This window comes from Galleria mellonella, unplaced genomic scaffold (assembly GCF_026898425.1).
Source record: "Galleria mellonella isolate WM207_F2 unplaced genomic scaffold, CSIRO_AGI_GalMel_v1 utg63, whole genome shotgun sequence".
Lineage (NCBI taxonomy): Eukaryota > Metazoa > Arthropoda > Insecta > Lepidoptera > Pyralidae > Galleria > Galleria mellonella.
This window is the reverse complement of record NW_026442130.1, coordinates 1,495,321-1,515,065: the sequence shown is the minus strand read 5'-3', so window position 1 is coordinate 1,515,065 and position 19,745 is coordinate 1,495,321. Positions and strand designations below refer to the sequence as shown.

Here is a 19,745-nt window from a genome sequence, read left to right as displayed (position 1 = left end):
AGAGGGTGTTCAGAATATTATGGCTTACTATGTGATATGTTAAAAAAAATTTTATTAATCTTAAAATTGTTTTTATGGTGAAGATAAATTATAGATTTATACAAATACTTTCTTATTGTAAAATTAGGTGAAAATTACGCCGCATATGGTTAATGTAGTAACACAAAATTATCAATATTCCGGTCATCGACCCCAGTGTCAAATGTTGACTTATGTATCAAGATTAAGTAATATTATAACAGGTGTTGTTTCAAACAATAATGTCATTGTATCTACAATATAAAGAGGCAGTTCAATGAACTCTGAGGTGTGTGGAGAGTCAAATCCTAAAGAAATTTCTGTATTGCCATGACAACTTCATTGAAATTGTATAATATCAATTAAATAGCAGATGGAGACTTTATGCGAAAGTCATTTTCTTGGGTACCTCTATCCCATTCGTGTTTCTACCGTGAAGCAGTTGTATTTTTTTTAATGGGTGATAATGGAATGGTAACCCCACCCGCGCTATCGGTATACACCGGCGGAGCACCAGTGTGGGATGATAGGTGAGAATGAAGGTCAGTTAGCCCATTTTGTGACGAATTCAATAAGAATTGTTCACGATGGTTTCCATGGGGAAACACGTGGAGGTCTACCTAATATTGGAAAGGGATTGTTAGCAATGGAGTTTGACAGCTCTATTGCTGGCAATATGCGTTATTAGGTCGACCTCCACGTGGTTCCCCCTGGAAACCATCGTGAACAATTCTTGTAGAATTCATCACGATGGGCTAACTGACCTGCTTCATCCTCACCTATCATCCTTCACTGGTGCTTCACTGGTGTATACTGATAGCGCAGGTGGGGTTACCATTCCATTACCACCCATTAAAAAAAACACAGCGCTCTACCCTTACACGACATTAAATTGTACGTATGTTTATGGAAATGAATCATTGATTGATTGAAGCAAAGAGCAGATGGTTGGCAGTAGAAACAGAGTGGAAGTAGACCTAACTGCGTATGAAAGTTGTCGAATGATTTTATTTCTAATATTCCATTTTCATCCATTAAAAAAAAAACCTGCACGTGCAAGGAAAAAACGAACGCAGCGAAGCTGTGTGCCATTGGTATAAATAAAGATTTAATTAATTCTGATGATATCATTATTTATCTCTTTGACAAGAGGTCTGATGACAAAATGATGATAATGACACCACATATATAACAAGTATTAGTACTTTATTGTATTCCATTAAATGCAGTTCCATTCCATTCTATTCCATTCCATTTGTGTGAGTTCCATTCCATTCCGTTAAATGGAATGGAAAGGTTTTAAATATAATAAAATTAAATTAAATAGAATTTAAAAGAATAAACTGTAATGAAACAAAATATAATTGTTACATTCCAGTCTATTCTCTATCATTTATTAAAATTATACTTAAATTTAATTTAAATTCATTCCATTAAGTTTAATTCTACTTTCATCTTTATTACTCTACTACAGGGAATAATTTTCTTTACATTTGTTTCTAGTAAGATGTTTACTAAACTTTTACTAAACTAAACTTTAGTTTAGTAAAAGTTTAGTAAAAATTTTACTGAAATTCAAATCAAATCCTGTACTATTTGCGATAAAGGTCGTCAATTTTTCCATAACAGTTATATATACGTGTATAAATGTCATCACACTGTACGTTTCAGAGGTGAAATTTTATAGGAGCATTGATTATCATTTGGCAACAAACGGAGCGACTATAAAATTTATTTCAATACTCAGTGCCCACATCTGAATTTGTGGAGCACTTGTTTATTATATATAAAAAAAAAAAACTAGCTTTTACCCGCCATTTCGTACAAATGGATTTTAGAAGTAGCAAAATCAATGCATTAGACAACTTCTAGAGGATGTATTAAGATGAAACATACAGCAGATTTCAAGATAGACCTGGAACACAGCTGTGAAATCCACATCCAATTTAGTGCAATAGATTTTGCGTGATGCCGGAACAAACAGACAGACAGACAGACGACATTTTTTTTTAATTTTTTTTATACAACTTAGAATGGCAAACAAGCTGACGGCCCACCTGATGGAAAGTGGTAACCGTCGCGTATAGACATGAGCAGTACCATGAACATAACAGAGTATACTGTTTCTCCCTGCAAACACAACTGCTTTAGTTTCTGTTTCGGTTTGAAGGACGTGAATGGCGTAAATTTACAAGGTACAGAGAAATAACACCTGAGTCCTCAGGAATGGCAACGCATGGTGGTATCATGGGCGAAACAGTATTCTCTGTTATGGTATGCTCATGTCTACAGGCGACGGTTGCCATTTTCCATCAGGTGGGCCGTCAGCTTGTTTGCCATTCTAAGTTGTATAATAAAAAAAAACATAGAATCCAGCATTCAGAAGCATCAGTTTTCCTCGTACAAAATCTTGTTCAACTAACCGACAAATTCTCTGAACAATAACTCATTGTAAAAAATGACTACGGCATTAATCATTTCCAGTAATACTGAAATCCGACTGATATCTGACCGGAAGGTCATCATTATGGGATCATCGTGCGTTTTGGTTCGTAGCCAATGCTATATGTCACCGTATGTATTATTTTCAGTTTTGTTTTTAACCGACTTCAAATAGAATGGGGTTTTTAATTCAATTGTGTTTTTCTGTTTTTATGTTTGTATCTCATAACTTCGTTTGTTTTAAAGCGTTTAGGAAAATTCTTTATTTGTCTGAAAAGATATACTTACAGATTGCTCCTATAGAAGTATATAGCATATGTAACAGCATATATATATATATATATATTTTTTTTTTTTTGATGGGTGAAAATAGTATGGTAACCCCGCCTGCGCTAACGGGATACGCTGGCGGAGCATCAGTGAAGAGTGATAGATGAGAATGAAAACAGGCCAGTTAGCCCATTCTGATACATTCATCAGGAATTAACCATGATAATTTCCAGGAGGAACTGTGAGGAGATCGACCTGGTTGGGTATATTGCTAGCAATGGGATTTTTAATCTCCATTACTAACAATCCCTTCCCCCCCCCCCCCTATCTAGTGGGATATCGTCCTACACTGTGTTTTTGTCCAATAAAAAACAAGGCTAACATGCAAGCTTGAATGGGTATTCCAGGTTTGTAATATAAGGAAATAAAAAGCGACGAATTTTTGCTGGTACATCCCAGAACGTCTAGACCTGATACAATTAAAAATAAAGTTCGTTTCTTAAATTGACCCGACCGGGAATCGAACCCTGCACCTCATATACACAAAGTAAAGAGCTCAAGGTCCTCATCGTCACATAAAATGTATGTACTGTCTAAATTACTGAGCAAATGTACAGTTTATTAAGATTACAGATGGGCAAAGCACCGGGTTTAAACCCGGTGCTTTGGTAAAAACCCAATAAACACCCATAAACTCCCATAATCACCCAAAAAAATAGGTTTTTACGTATTTTTTTGAAAATATGTAAGTAATACCAATAAATTATTTTTATAAATTGTATTGATCAATTCTACAATATTAAATAAAACGTTAACTAATAATATTTCAGGAAATTTTAAAAATCTATATATAATAAAATGAAAGTAATTAATTTTCAGTGTTTTCATGTTGCAGTTGATCAACATGTTGGCCTTTTGCTTCCCGTAGATACTTTAAAATTTCTTCATAACACCTCGTTCGCACACATGGCCGTATATATTTAAATTCTTGAGCCACTAACAGTCCGAAATACTCATTTCTTTTATCCTCTTCTCCATAAATTAAGCATTTAGAACAGTTTGTTTCTTCTTTCAGTAAATTTTCTTTTACTTTATCCTCGTTTTTTTCTTTGTTGCGACGACGCTGGGTAAATCATCTGGACACTGGGTCTCACTATCGCCAAATATATTTGGAGATCGGCTTCGGCTACGGCTTGGCAGACATTTTTTTCTTTCTACAATTTTAAATTAAATTTATTAGAATAAATGCTTCGAACACACGCGATCTAAGTACCTTTTGTGTTTATTATACCTTACCTACCTAGGTATAAAAAGAGTACTTACGTAGATTTTCTTTTATTAACTGTTTTATACGAAGATCTTGATCTCTCAAATTAGCATCCATTTTACTTCCAGTGATTATCAACTAAATTAATAATCCACAAAGTATTAAATAACGTTTTTATGAAATATTTAGCACAAAAACAATACCCTTTAAATATCGATCGTCAGTAACTGTGGCTGACTTACCTATATTCTAGCAAGCAGGACTGCCAGATGTGAAGGGGAAATCCCCAATAAATTGTTGCATGTGACTGATGATGTGAGCATGTTCGTTTCATAATAAAAATGTTGCCAGGTAACCAAAAAGTCGTATGTTTTTGTGCGAATTACGATCATAATCTTTACGATCGTACATTAAAAAATAGACAAATAATAGTATGAGTACGATTTAAATCGTATATCTGTCAACCCTGCTAGCAAGACAGCGACAAAATCACGTTGCATAACAATGTAGCCCAAGCTTATATCTTATGAAATATACGGAAGAGATACGGACTTAGAAAAAACAGAAATGTTGTTCTTTGTGGAAGTCATTGATGAAATTCTATGTATTTTAGCCCGCAAACTTTCTTCAAACAAAAACAGCGCCATCTAGTATCGAGTTCTGTAATTATCTCTTTGTTTATGGATTTGAAGTAAGACCGCCACGCATGCAATACATTATGACTGGGGATTCCCCTATTCGTCGACGCTGAATATGAGGCGACGACAATCACTGTCAAACGTGTTCACTATTACTCTGACTCTGGTAACGTGACTTCCTGGTAACGTGTTAGGTAGGAAAAGCAGTAAAAAAGTGCATATTAAGGGAGCAGATTTGAAATAATATTTATACTTAACAAGAAATAATTAAAGGTAAGTGGATTTTTGAATGATACAATTATATCATGATCACTTAACAATTTTAACTTAAAATTAGATGTATTATTACAAGCTTTTATTTAGCTTGCGTTATGTAAATAAAAGTATGTAGGTATGTTCGTATGTTGATGCAATTATCCTCAATCCTCAACCGACTGGGATAAAATTTTCCATACACGTTTATTTTGGATGATAGTGCATAGTTAGCTGAGAGTCGTCATTGGATAATAATGGTGGATAGCCTAAGATGTGTACTAGATATTTATTTTTAACATAATATGCGTAAGTACCTAATCGAATTAAAGAAGTTGCTGAGAAAAATACAGAACAATACGATAATAAACTAGCGTCTGCGTTTAATCCTCCGAGGAGATGTAATTTTACAAAGGTTTTTTGTATTTATTTTATTATTTTTTTAATAAATTTATTGTAAATAACAAGAAATAATCATTGTAAAAAAATAGGCACTCTATTGTTGAATTTTCGTCAGACCAACTAATCATCGTTCATTTTTTTAGGTTCAATGGGGAGACCTAAAGATTTACGCATATGGGAGCACTACCGTACTTTACCAAACAAGTCTGTTTCTTGCAAGCTTTGTAATAAGGTCTACAAATTCAGTAATGCTGCCAAAATGCTTCAACATCTTATCACTTGTCCAAAATCTCCAGAAACATTAAAAGACTCTATGAAACTTATAAAAGATAGCTCGTCCAAAACCAAAATGTCTGGACTGTCAGAGATAGAGACAAATGATTCTTTTATAAGCCCCTCGTCGTCTGCTAACACTACAATAAATGCTGAGTTTCAAGACACCGATGATCATATAAAAACAGAATTAGCGAGAGCTATATTTGTAACAGGGACGCCATTATCGATGGTGCAACATCCTTTATGGATACAATTTTTCGAAAAATTGCAACCAAAATTTAAAATACCTTCACGTAAAGCTTTAGCGACAAAATACTTAGATAAAATATATAGAGAAATGCGTTTTGAGTTAAATGAGGAACTAAATGCTTGTAGTTACTTACACCTTCAGTGCGATGGCTGGTCTAATTTAAGAAATGAAGGAATAATAAACTTTCTTATATCAAAACCTCAACCTGCATACGTTAAAAGTTTGAATACAGAAAGTAATCCTCACACTAGTGAATACCTTAGCCAAGAAGTTGAAAAAGTAATGAAAGTGTATGGAGCAAATAAGTTTCTTGTACTTATTGGCGATAACGCTAGAAATATACAAAAGGCATTCGAATTAACAAAACTCAAATATCCACATGTTGTTCCTCTCGGTTGCTGTGCACATATCCTTAACTTGTTGTGCCAAGATATTGTAAAGATACAAGAAGTAACTGTGTTTATTATGCAAGCCATAAATATAATAAAAACTGTTAAAAGGAGTCAACGATTAAGTTCCTTGTTGATAAAATCAAGGCAGGGTGAAGATTCTACACAAACACTAAAATTGCCTTGTGCTACAAGATGGGGAAGTCATGTTACTTCGTTAAAAAGTTTGAAAGCAAATAAGATAGCTTTGCAAATATTAACAGTTAGAGAAGATGTGGTAATTTCAAGAGATATTAAAGATTTAATTCTAAGTGATGATTTCTGGACGAAGACAGGGGAATGTATAAGTATTTTGGAACCAGTCACTGAAAGCATATTTTACTTAGAGAGCGACCAGAATCGTTTGCATCGCACATACATTACATTTAGAGATGTACAAGCTAAGATACGTTTTGCATTAAATGAGATTTCGACATTGAGCGAAGAAAGCAAACAGCAGATTCTAACATCAGTATCTTCAAGATGCAATATGGCAATGAGGCCAATACATTTTGCAGCATATATTCTAGACCCCAGGACTCTAGGAGTCGAACTTACTCAAGAGGAAGAACTTAAGGGTATGGAGTTTATCTACAATTTAAGCCAACACTTAAGTTTGTCAAATGTAATGGCAGATTTGGCGTGTTATAAAGCTAAAGAAAACTTTTGGGCCAGAGGATTTGTATGGAGCTCATTAGATAGCATTGAGCCCCTAATATGGTGGAAAGGTATTTGTGGTTCCACTGAGTTAAGCAAAGTAGCGATTCGTATTCTATCAGCTCCCTGTACTTCGGCAGCCACTGAGCGTTCCTTTAGTATCCAAGGCTACATACATAATAACAAAAGAAATCGACTTACAACTGAAAGAACTGAAAAAATTTCATTCATTTGTTATAACTGGAATCTTAAACATAAAGCTGAATGCGAGGACATTCAGTTTAATGAAGAAAATACCTTAGAAGCTTTCATTGAGCAAGTAAATGAACATAACAGTTTAGACGAAATAGAGCCTATCGAACCTATACAATTCATCGCTTGTAATAACTCTGAATCTGACAGTGATTGACTGTAGTTTTACATTTTACTTTCATCTCTTTCTTAATAAACTCAAAATCAAATTAAAAGTTTTTTATTCTGTAGGCTGCATAATAATATTGTCTATGTCCAGTATAGTGGACGTCTTGCGGCTGAGATGACGATGATGAAGTACAAAATCATAAACACCCAAAAATTTGGGTGTTTATGGGGTTTAAACCCAATAAACCCAAAACACCCGGTTTTTACCCACCAGACTTTAAACCCACCCAGGTGGATTGCCCATCTCTAATCTACATACATCAAAGATACCTAGTACGTATTGCTACAATATACTTAAACAATACGCTTAGCAATAAATTTCTGCTAATTAGATGTTTACTGAATTAATTAGTACCTTTGATTCCTTTGACATACAGTAATTAAATTAGAATTGAATCTGTTCTAATTTATAGTTATTTACAAATTATATTATATATATATATATATATATATATATATATATATATATATATATACGTACTCATATGTAGAGGTAATTCAATAAAATAAAAAAATAACAGTTGTATAAACTATTAATGGTAAAACCTAAAACCATTTAAGACTATAGATGAATTTGTAGGGTACAGAGGAACTCCTAAGTCCTCAAGAATGGAAACGCATGGAAGGTATCATGGGTGAAACGATATACTCTGTTATGTCCATGGTACTGCTCATGTCTATAGGCGACGGTTACCACTTTTCATAAGGGTCGTCAGCTTGTTTGCCATTCCAAGTTGCATAAATAAAAAAAAATTATAATTCATATTTTGATCTGCAATTATATTGTGTCAGTAAAATCATATGATATAGTGCCGGAGTGCTGTAGGGCATTTTTAAAGTTATAATAATGGAATGAAGCCTACGCTACCAATATACGCTGGTGGGGTACCAGTGATGGGCATCAGGTGAAGATTAAATCAGGTTAGAGGGTTCATCGGGACGACTTCAATAGGAATCAACATTCCATGGAGAGAGACCTTACCTAATGCCCCATTATTAATAAATCTCCTCTTCCCCTCTAATAAAAGAAAATACACTGTGTTTATTTTACGGGAATATTTTGCAAGCTCTTTGTATTGCTTTCACTTTAATTTCTCTGCATATAAATCCTCATTTCGGTTTTTATCTGTCATTTATTAGCTCTCAGAGCGACGCTAGGCTTCATCATTAGACATAAGACCACATTTCAATTCCGTAAGTACAAATTGGTTCCCCTTCTTTCTCAGCGCCAGCAGACACTTCTCAACACCGATCACGATCTTCAATTCCGTAAGTCACTGGTAACACGCACTAATTATAAAAGATTTTCGACTTCAAACTTTAAGGTATTTCTGATGCGAAATTGTGCCGCAGTTTCCCCGAAGGCTGCTAACTTATTTGGATTCTTCGGCTGACCTCTCCGTCTATATTTAGATCAAAATCTAGGTAAGGCTTTCAATAATAGTAGAATAGAATTTGTTATATAAATTCATTCAGAAAACTATCGTCATATATATAAGCCGTTAACTGTCCACTGCTGATCGGCAGGTTGGCAACTGTAGTCAGTCCTTGGTAATGTTTTAAGAGACACGCTGTTACCTTTGACCATTAAGTCCCCTTAGTCACCCCCTTAAAACACCTGCGAGCAAAGAAGCGGTGGCCTATTCTATGCCGGGACCAGAAAAGTAGTTTGTTGAAAATGTGAATAAACGAATAACTAACTCATCCTAATTCAACAATAACTTAACTAAATAACAATATAAGACAGTCTACTGAAATCCAATAGAGTAGTACCAACAAAAAAACTATTGATTAAATATTAAAATTAATTATTAATTTAATTTAGGTATGATCGTTATAATTACGATAAAAACACTTGGTTACTTTTTTATTAATATCTGTCGAAACAGACTATATGTCTATTTTTTAATACATGTATATAAATTCATTAAAAATATAAAAAAAAGTCCGATACGAACAAACCTATAAAAAGATCCGATGAACTTTAAACGCCTGAACAGATCTTCAGTAATTGTAGCTAAGAACCATTTCGATCACGTCCAATTTCAAACAAAAAGACGCATTACAATCGGTCAATTCGTTTACGAGCCACGATGCCATAAACAGACATACAAACACGTCAAACAAAAGGTACACATACATACAATCAGAAACTACGACTACGAGAAACTGGAACGCAATCGACGAATATATTAAAATTGAAGAATTAAACATTTTGAATATATAAATTTGAAGTCTATGCTAAATTAAGTGTAATATATTTTGTCTATGTTATGTAAACGTATCTTTTCATAAATGATATCTACCTAAAAATACAACGTCTAGACAAGGAGTTTCATTATTTACGCTAAGTATTTGATTCTGCTCGTAGATTATATATTGTCTATAGATAAATCGAGATTCACGTATCTTTAACACGAACTCATATTTCGTCCTTTTTAAATTTAGTTTGGCACATTTGAAACGATAAAGATTGAAATGTTTTAAGTCTCTACTTTCTTCTCAAACTTAATTGATATTTAATTTGAAAGTTTCAAGGAATCTTTTTTTGTCTCGACTCCATGTTTTTAATGATTCGTTCACTTTTACGAGTATACTATTCATTGCATTTCCACTTGTTTATCTTTTTTCGGGCAATGCTGTTTAAGCAGATTCTGAAGCGTGAGTTCGCCACAGATTTATTGTTCTTACGCCGTCAGCGTTTACGTAGATAATTTGTATTGAAAAATACACTGCAACTTCAACAAATGGTTGCGGAAACTCACATTTTCATTCACTTAAACTTATAGACATAAACATAAACGCAGTCGTAACGTAAATCTTCGTACATTACGCACTAGTCCCCTATTATGTGAACTATTTCTGAAACCCAAGTCCCATAACGAAAACCACGATATTTAGGGACTCCATTGTTGAAACTTGATGAAATAATACTATTACTTAAATTGCAATTAAATCTTCTCTTGGGAGATACCGATTCTCATTGAAAAGTCGTCGAATCACTTTCGTACAAAAATTTTATTGTTTTTTTTTTTATTATATTTAGAATGCCAAACAAGCTGACGACCCACCGATGAAAAGTGATAACCGTCGCCTATAAATTTTAACAGCTCTACGGATATCATAGAATACACGTATTTTATGCCTCTATACCCTGTAATATCCCATTGCTATATTTTTTGTTGTTATTATTATTATTTCAGCCGTTAACTGTCCACTGCTGGACGGTAAGCCTTCCCCAGTTTGCCAGTAGTTGCCATACTTGGTAGGCGGGTTTGCATCCGCATTTAGGCCTTTTAAGTGGGATGTTGCTACCCATTCCTCGCCCTCTTATAGTCGCCTCTTGCAACACCCACGGAAAAGGAAAGGGTGGCCCATTCTATGACGAGGCACATGGCGATTGTTATGTGTGAGATATAAACTTCAAACTGACAGTCATGCAAACACAGTTACGGCAAAAATATGATGGGACAGAGAATACCAAACAGAGGATTTTTATACCAAGTTCCTCTTTAATATCGGTTATTAATATTGGATGAATATCGCTCAATTACGCTTACAGATATATAATAAATTAAATTAATTTGCCGTGTGGTCCTGACATAGAATGGGCTACCCTTTTCTTTCCCGTGGGAGTCGTAAGCGACGACTAAAGGAACTTAACGATCGTTCTTCTTAAAATATCGCCAAAGCCAAACTGCAGTAACCAACCTGTCTACCAAAGCATGGAAACTACCGGCAAAATCCCTCAGTGGTATACTGCCTCATCAGCCCGGTTCCTTATGATAATCTATGGGGGAGGCCTATATTCAACAGTGATTCGATAACTACTGATATAATGACGATGATTTTTTTTATACCACTAATGTAGCAAACAAGCATACAGCCCGTCTGATGGTAAACGTTCATTGTAGTCTATGGACACCTGCAACACTAAGAGTATCACGTGCGCGTTGCCTACCCTGAAGTAACCCTTTTGAAGAACCCTATACAGAAGTCTAGAAAAAAGTTCAACAGGGAGCGCATTCCACAGCCTGAACGTTTGTGGGAAAAAAAATCTCTGAAATTGCACTGTACGTGACTATTTAGGTTTTTTTTTATACAACTTAGAATGGCAATCAAGCTGACAGTCCACCTGATGGAAAGTGGTAACCGTCGCCTATAGACATGAGCAGTACCATGGACATAGTAGAGTATACTGTTTCGCCCATGATACCCCCCTTGCGTTGCCATTCTTGAGGAGTCAGGTGTTATTCCTCAGTATTCAGTAAATTCACGCTAGGTTCAAGCGTATGAGGATGAATTATGTAATTCCCTGTCGATGGCGAACGGTGCGATGATAAAAAGTGATGATGATATATCGTAAATTAGAATATAAAAATAAAAAAAAAATTAAATAAGAAATGACACAAAATAAAATATGGTAGAATACTCGTGGGTGGGTATAACGTGAGACACAGCAAGAACATACATAATACAGAGATACGTAATAACAAGAAATAGTAAGACGAATTTCTTTATAAAGGTACCTGTGCCGTCTGAACATCAATCACTATCCTTACTAAGAATTACGTAACGTTTTTTTCCAAAGGACTTTGGTTTACGTTGATGACAGTTTTCTTATAAGAAAGCTTTTTAAATTACTTACCGATTGGAGTTCCTTTATGTAAGAAAACAGATTCTATTCAAGTCATAACTACACGAACGATGAGTGTTATCAACTATGAAATATTAAGTATCACCCGTGACTTTGCCCGCAAGAAATCCCTTTTCTTAATTCCCGTGGGAATTTTATAAAACCTTGCATATTTTATGATCAAGATATTTATCGGGAAGATGGGGGGCTCACAAAGATACTCGTATACTTTGTGAGATTTTCCGATATTTCTATGAAACCTTTCTTATATTTTTCTGCTTGTTGCAGCATATTTCAGGTGAGAGCTTACATTTTGCCAGTTTTTATTGTAAAAGAACAATATTGAACGAGATTCTCGGAGTTCAGTCGTAATCGTGATTCATATTTTCACATAATCAAAATGTTTTCTTGAATCTGTAAGCTACGTTTTATTTTTCTCTATGGTATAGGTGGTATGTATATAGATGGTCTACGATAACATAGTATGCCAATCAAAAATCCAAAGAATTAAAAATGTTTGAATAAAATATTTACACAGTTTCAAATGGAGACGCTACTGAAGACGGTTTTTCCCATGCAAAAACAGAGTACCATGTCTGTACTTGATCACACGCATAGAGGAAAAAGTTAGAGAGGGGTGCTATGTTAATGTGGACAATCTATCTGTTATCTATATATAGTTAGATAACCAGAGAAGGACAATAGGTGAGGAATGAAGCAAGTCCGTTGGTCCATTACGACAATTCATCAAAAAATAACAACGATAGTTCCTAGAGGAAACGACGTGGAAATGAGAATTAGGGAATCGATTAGTCTAGTAATGGTATAATTATTAAAGAAAACTAGATTCTAGGAAATTTATTTAGCATGGCTGTGTAGGTTTGAATGCAGGATATGACAGGGAATTTACAGGGTACAGAGGAATAACACCTTAGTTCTCTGGAATAACAACGCATGAAAGGTATCATGGGCAAAACAATGTCCATAGTTCATGTCTATAGGTGACGATTACGATGATTAGATGGGCCGTCAGCTTGTTTGCTATTTTAAGTTGCATAAAAAAGTCCTATATTTTTAAAACCTATACCTATATAAATATATACCTTTTTTAAAAAGTCAAACTGCCCCTCATGTCTTGCTCAACCCATTTTAATAAGTCTTACACCTATTTTAAAGTTAGACTAAAATCTAAAATGTAGTCTGCTCGATCGATTTTAACTAAATACATACGTTTTGAAGTTCAACTAATACCTATTCGATTATTTCGCTGATTAAAATATTGTTCTGGTTTCTACCGCAGTTAGATAAAGGGGATACAGTTGTCCTTGATGGATAATGTCAAGAGTCATCGGGACCATATAAATTGCTATTTGGGACCCCAAAACTCAGTTCAAGAGACAAGTCAAGGACAGAATACCGACTGTAGGCGTAGAATCGTTGGTAATTATCAAACTGTCATTGATAGGCCACTATTACTTTCTATTTAAATTGATGGCAAATTCGTAATTTAAATTTAGATCTTCAACAAGCCTAACATTTTTTAACATTAACGTTAAATGTAGCGCTATAAAAATTGTATTAGTTTTGAAATTGATGATATTATTATCTAAATATACATGTTGAGGATTTTTATAGTACTTACATTGTTTTTTATGCAACTTAGAATGGCAAAGAAGCTGACGGCCCACCTGATGGAAAGTGGTAACCGTCGCCTATAGACATGAGCAGTACCATGGACATAACAGAGTATACTGTTTATTTATTTTATTGAATTGTTTTGTAATATTTGTCGCAACTGAAAATGGCAAAACAATTGACGGCTTACGTGATAGAAAGTGATAATCGTCGTCTATATACATGAACAGCTTTATGGAAATCACAGAGTGTACTGTAATACCCATAATAGTCCTCATATGTTGCCATTCCTGAGGAAGACGTTGTGCATAGCTTGAAGAGCCCACAACCGATGGGGAAGAAAGGTTCTTGTATGGCAACCACAAATAGGCAAATGCAGTGTTGGAGGACCACACACTAGGTGGAGTGACGACCTCAAATACATTGCAGGGAGTCAGTGGATGCAGGTGGCTCAGGACCGATTCTTATGGCAGTTTATGGGGGAGGCCTATGTCCAGCAATGGACAGATAATGGCTAAGATGATGACGATGACGAAGATGATGGAATATAATAACTTTTTATGTTATATAATAACTTTTTAAACTAAAACAGAACCATAAAAGCACAGCTGTTTGACGACAGAAAGATGAGTATGACAAAGTAAAAGACCCATGGAAACGACTCTTGTACAGTCTGTTTCTATTATAAGCTAACTCAAATTCCATTATACTCTCATATCCAAGTCAAATTCAAGAATAATGAAATCTTAACTAGACAGAGCTGCGTCGTAAAGTTTTATAACCATCTTCGTCTAACCTCACTGTCTTAGTTTTCCAAATTGAATTTCCTAGTTTCACGGTACGAAGCAACGTCACAAAACATAAATTAATTTTGAAGCAATCTCAAATGTTTCTTAATACGTCCTTAGGTTTCTTGTATATAACTCGTATAACTTGTGAACTGATTTTATTAAAAAAAAAATTGTAATCGATATGGATAACCCACACGTACAGATGGGCAAAGCACCGGGTTTAAACCCGGTGCTTTGGTAAAAACCCAATAAACACCCATAAACTCCCATAATCACCCAAAAAAATAGGTTTTTACGTATTTTTTTGAAAATATGTAAGTAATACCAATAAATTATTTTTATAAATTGTATTGATCAATTCTACAATATTAAATAAAACGTTAACTAATAATATTTCAGGAAATTTTAAAAATCTATATATAATAAAATGAAAGTAATTAATTTTCAGTGTTTTCATGTTGCAGTTGATCAACATGTTGGCCTTTTGCTTCCCGTAGATACTTTAAAATTTCTTCATAACACCTCGTTCGCACACATGGCCGTATATATTTAAATTCTTGAGCCACTAACAGTCCGAAATACTAATTTCTTTTATCCTCTTCTCCATAAATTAAGCATTTAGAACAGTTTGTTTCTTCTTTCAGTAAATTTTCTTTTACTTTATCCTCGTTTTTTTTCTTTGTTGCGACGACGCTGGGTAAATCATCTGGACACTGGGTCTCACTATCGCCAAATATATTTGGAGATCGGCTTCGGCTACGGCTTGGCAGACATTTTTTTCTTTCTACAATTTTAAATTAAATTTATTAGAATAAATGCTTCGAACACACGCGATCTAAGTACCTTTTGTGTTTATTATACCTTACCTACCTAGGTATAAAAAGAGTACTTACGTAGATTTTCTTTTATTAACTGTTTTATACGAAGATCTTGATCTCTCAAATTAGCATCCATTTTACTTCCAGTAATTATCAACTAAATTAATAATCCACAAAGTATTAAATAACGTTTTTATGAAATATTTAGCACAAAAACAATACCCTTTAAATATCGATCGTCAGTAACTGTGGCTGACTTACCTATATTCTAGCAAGCAGGACTGCCAGATGTGAAGGGGAAATCCCCAATAAATTGTTGCATGTGACTGATGATGTGAGCATGTTCGTTTCATAATAAAAATGTTGCCAGGTAACCAAAAAGTCGTATGTTTTTGTGCGAATTACGATCATAATCTTTACGATCATACATTAAAAAATAGACAAATAATAGTATGAGTACGATTTAAATCGTATATCTGTCAACCCTGCTAGCAAGACAGCGACAAAATCACGTTGCATAACAATGTAGCCCAAGCTTATATCTTATGAAATATACGGAAGAGATACGGACTTAGAAAAAACAGAAATGTTGTTCTTTGTGGAAGTCATTGATGAAATTCTATGTATTTTAGCCCGCAAACTTTCTTCAAACAAAAACAGCGCCATCTAGTATCGAGTTCTGTAATTATCTCTTTGTTTATGGATTTGAAGTAAGACCGCCACGCATGCAATACATTATGACTGGGGATTCCCCTATTCGTCGACGCTGAATATGAGGCGACGACAATCACTGTCAAACGTGTTCACTATTACTCTGACTCTGGTAACGTGACTTCCTGGTAACGTGTTAGGTAGGAAAAGCAGTAAAAAAGTGCATATTAAGGGAGCAGATTTGAAATAATATTTATACTTAACAAGAAATAATTAAAGGTAAGTGGATTTTTGAATGATACAATTATATCATGATCACTTAACAATTTTAACTTAAAATTAGATGTATTATTACAAGCTTTTATTTAGCTTGCGTTATGTAAATAAAAGTATGTAGGTATGTTCGTATGTTGATGCAATTATCCTCAATCCTCAACCGACTGGGATAAAATTTTCCATACACGTTTATTTTGGATGATAGTGCATAGTTAGCTGAGAGTCGTCATTGGATAATAATGGTGGATAGCCTAAGATGTGTACTAGATATTTATTTTTAACATAATATGCGTAAGTACCTAATCGAATTAAAGAAGTTGCTGAGAAAAATACAGAACAATACGATAATAAACTAGCGTCTGCGTTTAATCCTCCGAGGATATGTAATTTTACAAAGGTTTTTTGTATTTATTTTATTATTTTTTTAATAAATTTATTGTAAATAACAAGAAATAATCATTGTAAAAAAATAGGCACTCTATTGTTGAATTTTCGTTAGACCAACTAATCATCGTTCATTTTTTTAGGTTCAATGGGGAGACCTAAAGATTTACGCATATGGGAGCACTACCGTACTTTACCAAACAAGTCTGTTTCTTGCAAGCTTTGTAATAAGGTCTACAAATTCAGTAATGCTGCCAAAATGCTTCAACATCTTATCACTTGTCCAAAATCTCCAGAAACATTAAAAGACTCTATGAAACTTATAAAAGATAGCTCGTCCAAAACCAAAATGTCTGGACTGTCAGAGATAGAGACAAATGATTCTTTTATAAGCCCCTCGTCGTCTGCTAACACTACAATAAATGCTGAGTTTCAAGACACCGATGATCATATAAAAACAGAATTAGCGAGAGCTATATTTGTAACAGGGACGCCATTATCGATGGTGCAACATCCTTTATGGATACAATTTTTCGAAAAATTGCAACCAAAATTTAAAATACCTTCACGTAAAGCTTTAGCGACAAAATACTTAGATAAAATATATAGAGAAATGCGTTTTGAGTTAAATGAGGAACTAAATGCTTGTAGTTACTTACACCTTCAGTGCGATGGCTGGTCTAATTTAAGAAATGAAGGAATAATAAACTTTCTTATATCAAAACCTCAACCTGCATACGTTAAAAGTTTGAATACAGAAAGTAATCCTCACACTAGTGAATACCTTAGCCAAGAAGTTGAAAAAGTAATGAAAGTGTATGGAGCAAATAAGTTTCTTGTACTTATTGGCGATAACGCTAGAAATATACAAAAGGCATTCGAATTAACAAAACTCAAATATCCACATGTTGTTCCTCTCGGTTGCTGTGCACATATCCTTAACTTGTTGTGCCAAGATATTGTAAAGATACAAGAAGTAACTGTGTTTATTATGCAAGCCATAAATATAATAAAAACTGTTAAAAGGAGTCAACGATTAAGTTCCTTGTTGATAAAATCAAGGCAGGGTGAAGATTCTACACAAACACTAAAATTGCCTTGTGCTACAAGATGGGGAAGTCATGTTACTTCGTTAAAAAGTTTGAAAGCAAATAAGATAGCTTTGCAAATATTAACAGTTAGAGAAGATGTGGTAATTTCAAGAGATATTAAAGATTTAATTCTAAGTGATGATTTCTGGACGAAGACAGGGGAATGTATAAGTATTTTGGAACCAGTCACTGAAAGCATATTTTACTTAGAGAGCGACCAGAATCGTTTGCATCGCACATACATTACATTTAGAGATGTACAAGCTAAGATACGTTTTGCATTAAATGAGATTTCGACATTGAGCGAAGAAAGCAAACAGCAGATTCTAACATCAGTATCTTCAAGATGCAATATGGCAATGAGGCCAATACATTTTGCAGCATATATTCTAGACCCCAGGACTCTAGGAGTCGAACTTACTCAAGAGGAAGAACTTAAGGGTATGGAGTTAATCTACAATTTAAGCCAACACTTAAGTTTGTCAAATGTAATGGCAGATTTGGCGTGTTATAAAGCTAAAGAAAACTTTTGGGCCAGAGGATTTGTATGGAGCTCATTAGATAGCATTGAGCCCCTAATATGGTGGAAAGGTATTTGTGGTTCCACTGAGTTAAGCAAAGTAGCGATTCGTATTCTATCAGCTCCCTGTACTTCGGCAGCCACTGAGCGTTCCTTTAGTATCCAAGGCTACATACATAATAACAAAAGAAATCGACTTACAACTGAAAGAACTGAAAAAATTTCATTCATTTGTTATAACTGGAATCTTAAACATAAAGCTGAATGCGAGGACATTCAGTTTAATGAAGAAAATACCTTAGAAGCTTTCATTGAGCAAGTAAATGAACATAACAGTTTAGACGAAATAGAGCCTATCGAACCTATACAATTCATCGCTTGTAATAACTCTGAATCTGACAGTGATTGACTGTAGTTTTACATTTTACTTTCATCTCTTTCTTAATAAACTCAAAATCAAATTAAAAGTTTTTTATTCTGTAGGCTGCATAATAATATTGTCTATGTCCAGTATAGTGGACGTCTTGCGGCTGAGATGACGATGATGAAGTACAAAATCATAAACACCCAAAAATTTGGGTGTTTATGGGGTTTAAACCCAATAAACCCAAAACACCCGGTTTTTACCCACCAGACTTTAAACCCACCCAGGTGGATTGCCCATCTCTAATTAAGATATTTAAATATTTGATAATATATTTCAATCATGCTTCAACAGCTGAACAGATTTCTATAAAATTTTGTACATAGATAGATATGGTTTGCTGGAAGAAATCTCTTATTAGAGAAACAATCTCGCCTTACGTTACGTTACGTTTAAAATTAATTGTTCTTAACATTATGTTTGCGTTTACAATAAAGAATAAAGAACCATTGATTAATAGACACATTACAGGGGGGAAAGGGATTGTTAGCAATGTAGTTTGACAGCCCCATTGCCAGCAATATGCCCTATTAGGTCGATCTCCACGTGGTTCCCCCTGGAAACCATCGTGAACAATTCTTGTTGAATTCGTCACGATGGGCTAAATGGCCTGCTTCATCCGCACCTATTATCCTTCACTGGTGCCCCGCCGGTGTATACCGATGGCGCGGGTGGGGTTACCATTCCATTATCACCCATTAAAAAAATACCCATATTACATTTATTTTAACTAATGCAGGCAAAGCCACTGGATATAGCTAGTTACCAGAGGGAGACTTTGTACAAAAGTCGATTGCTTGGGTACCTCTGTCCCATTCGTGTTTCAACCGTGAAGCAGTTGTGTTTGCATGGCTGTGTTTCGGTTTGAAGGGTGGGATATGGCGTGAATTTACTGGGTACAGAGGAATAACACCTGAGTCCTCAGGAATGGCAACGCATGGGGGGTATCATGGGCGAAACAGTATACTCTGTTATGTCCATGGTACTGCTCATGTCTATAGGCGACGGTTACCACTTTCCATCAGGTGGGCCGTCAGCTTGTTTGCCATTCTAAGTTCTATAAAAAAAAAAAAAAAAAAAATAGTTAATGAGGAATCTTATTATCTAAGTGATACTGAGAGATGGTTTCATTGCAATAATAAAACGTAAGGGCAACAATATGCTTGTTTATTGACGGGTCCCGTATAAAACACATATGT

The 19,745-nt window shown here is 34.6% G+C and overlaps 2 protein-coding genes across 2 annotated transcripts; both read left to right on the top strand.

The window, feature by feature from the left end:
- Positions 1-3,842: 3,842 nt before the first annotated feature.
- Positions 3,843-7,567, top strand: LOC128201829 (uncharacterized). The gene is made up of 2 exons (XM_052899970.1): positions 3,843-4,908; positions 5,433-7,567. The coding sequence occupies exon 2, from the start codon at positions 5,438-5,440 to the stop codon at positions 7,307-7,309; it is 1,872 nt and encodes a 623-aa protein (XP_052755930.1). The 5' UTR covers positions 3,843-4,908; positions 5,433-5,437; the 3' UTR covers positions 7,310-7,567.
- Positions 7,568-14,593: 7,026 nt separating this feature from the next.
- LOC128201828 (uncharacterized) lies at positions 14,594-18,790 on the top strand. Its single transcript, XM_052899969.1, has 2 exons — positions 14,594-16,130; positions 16,655-18,790. The coding sequence occupies exon 2, from the start codon at positions 16,660-16,662 to the stop codon at positions 18,529-18,531; it is 1,872 nt and encodes a 623-aa protein (XP_052755929.1). The 5' UTR covers positions 14,594-16,130; positions 16,655-16,659; the 3' UTR covers positions 18,532-18,790.
- The last annotated feature ends 955 nt before the right edge of the window (positions 18,791-19,745 follow it).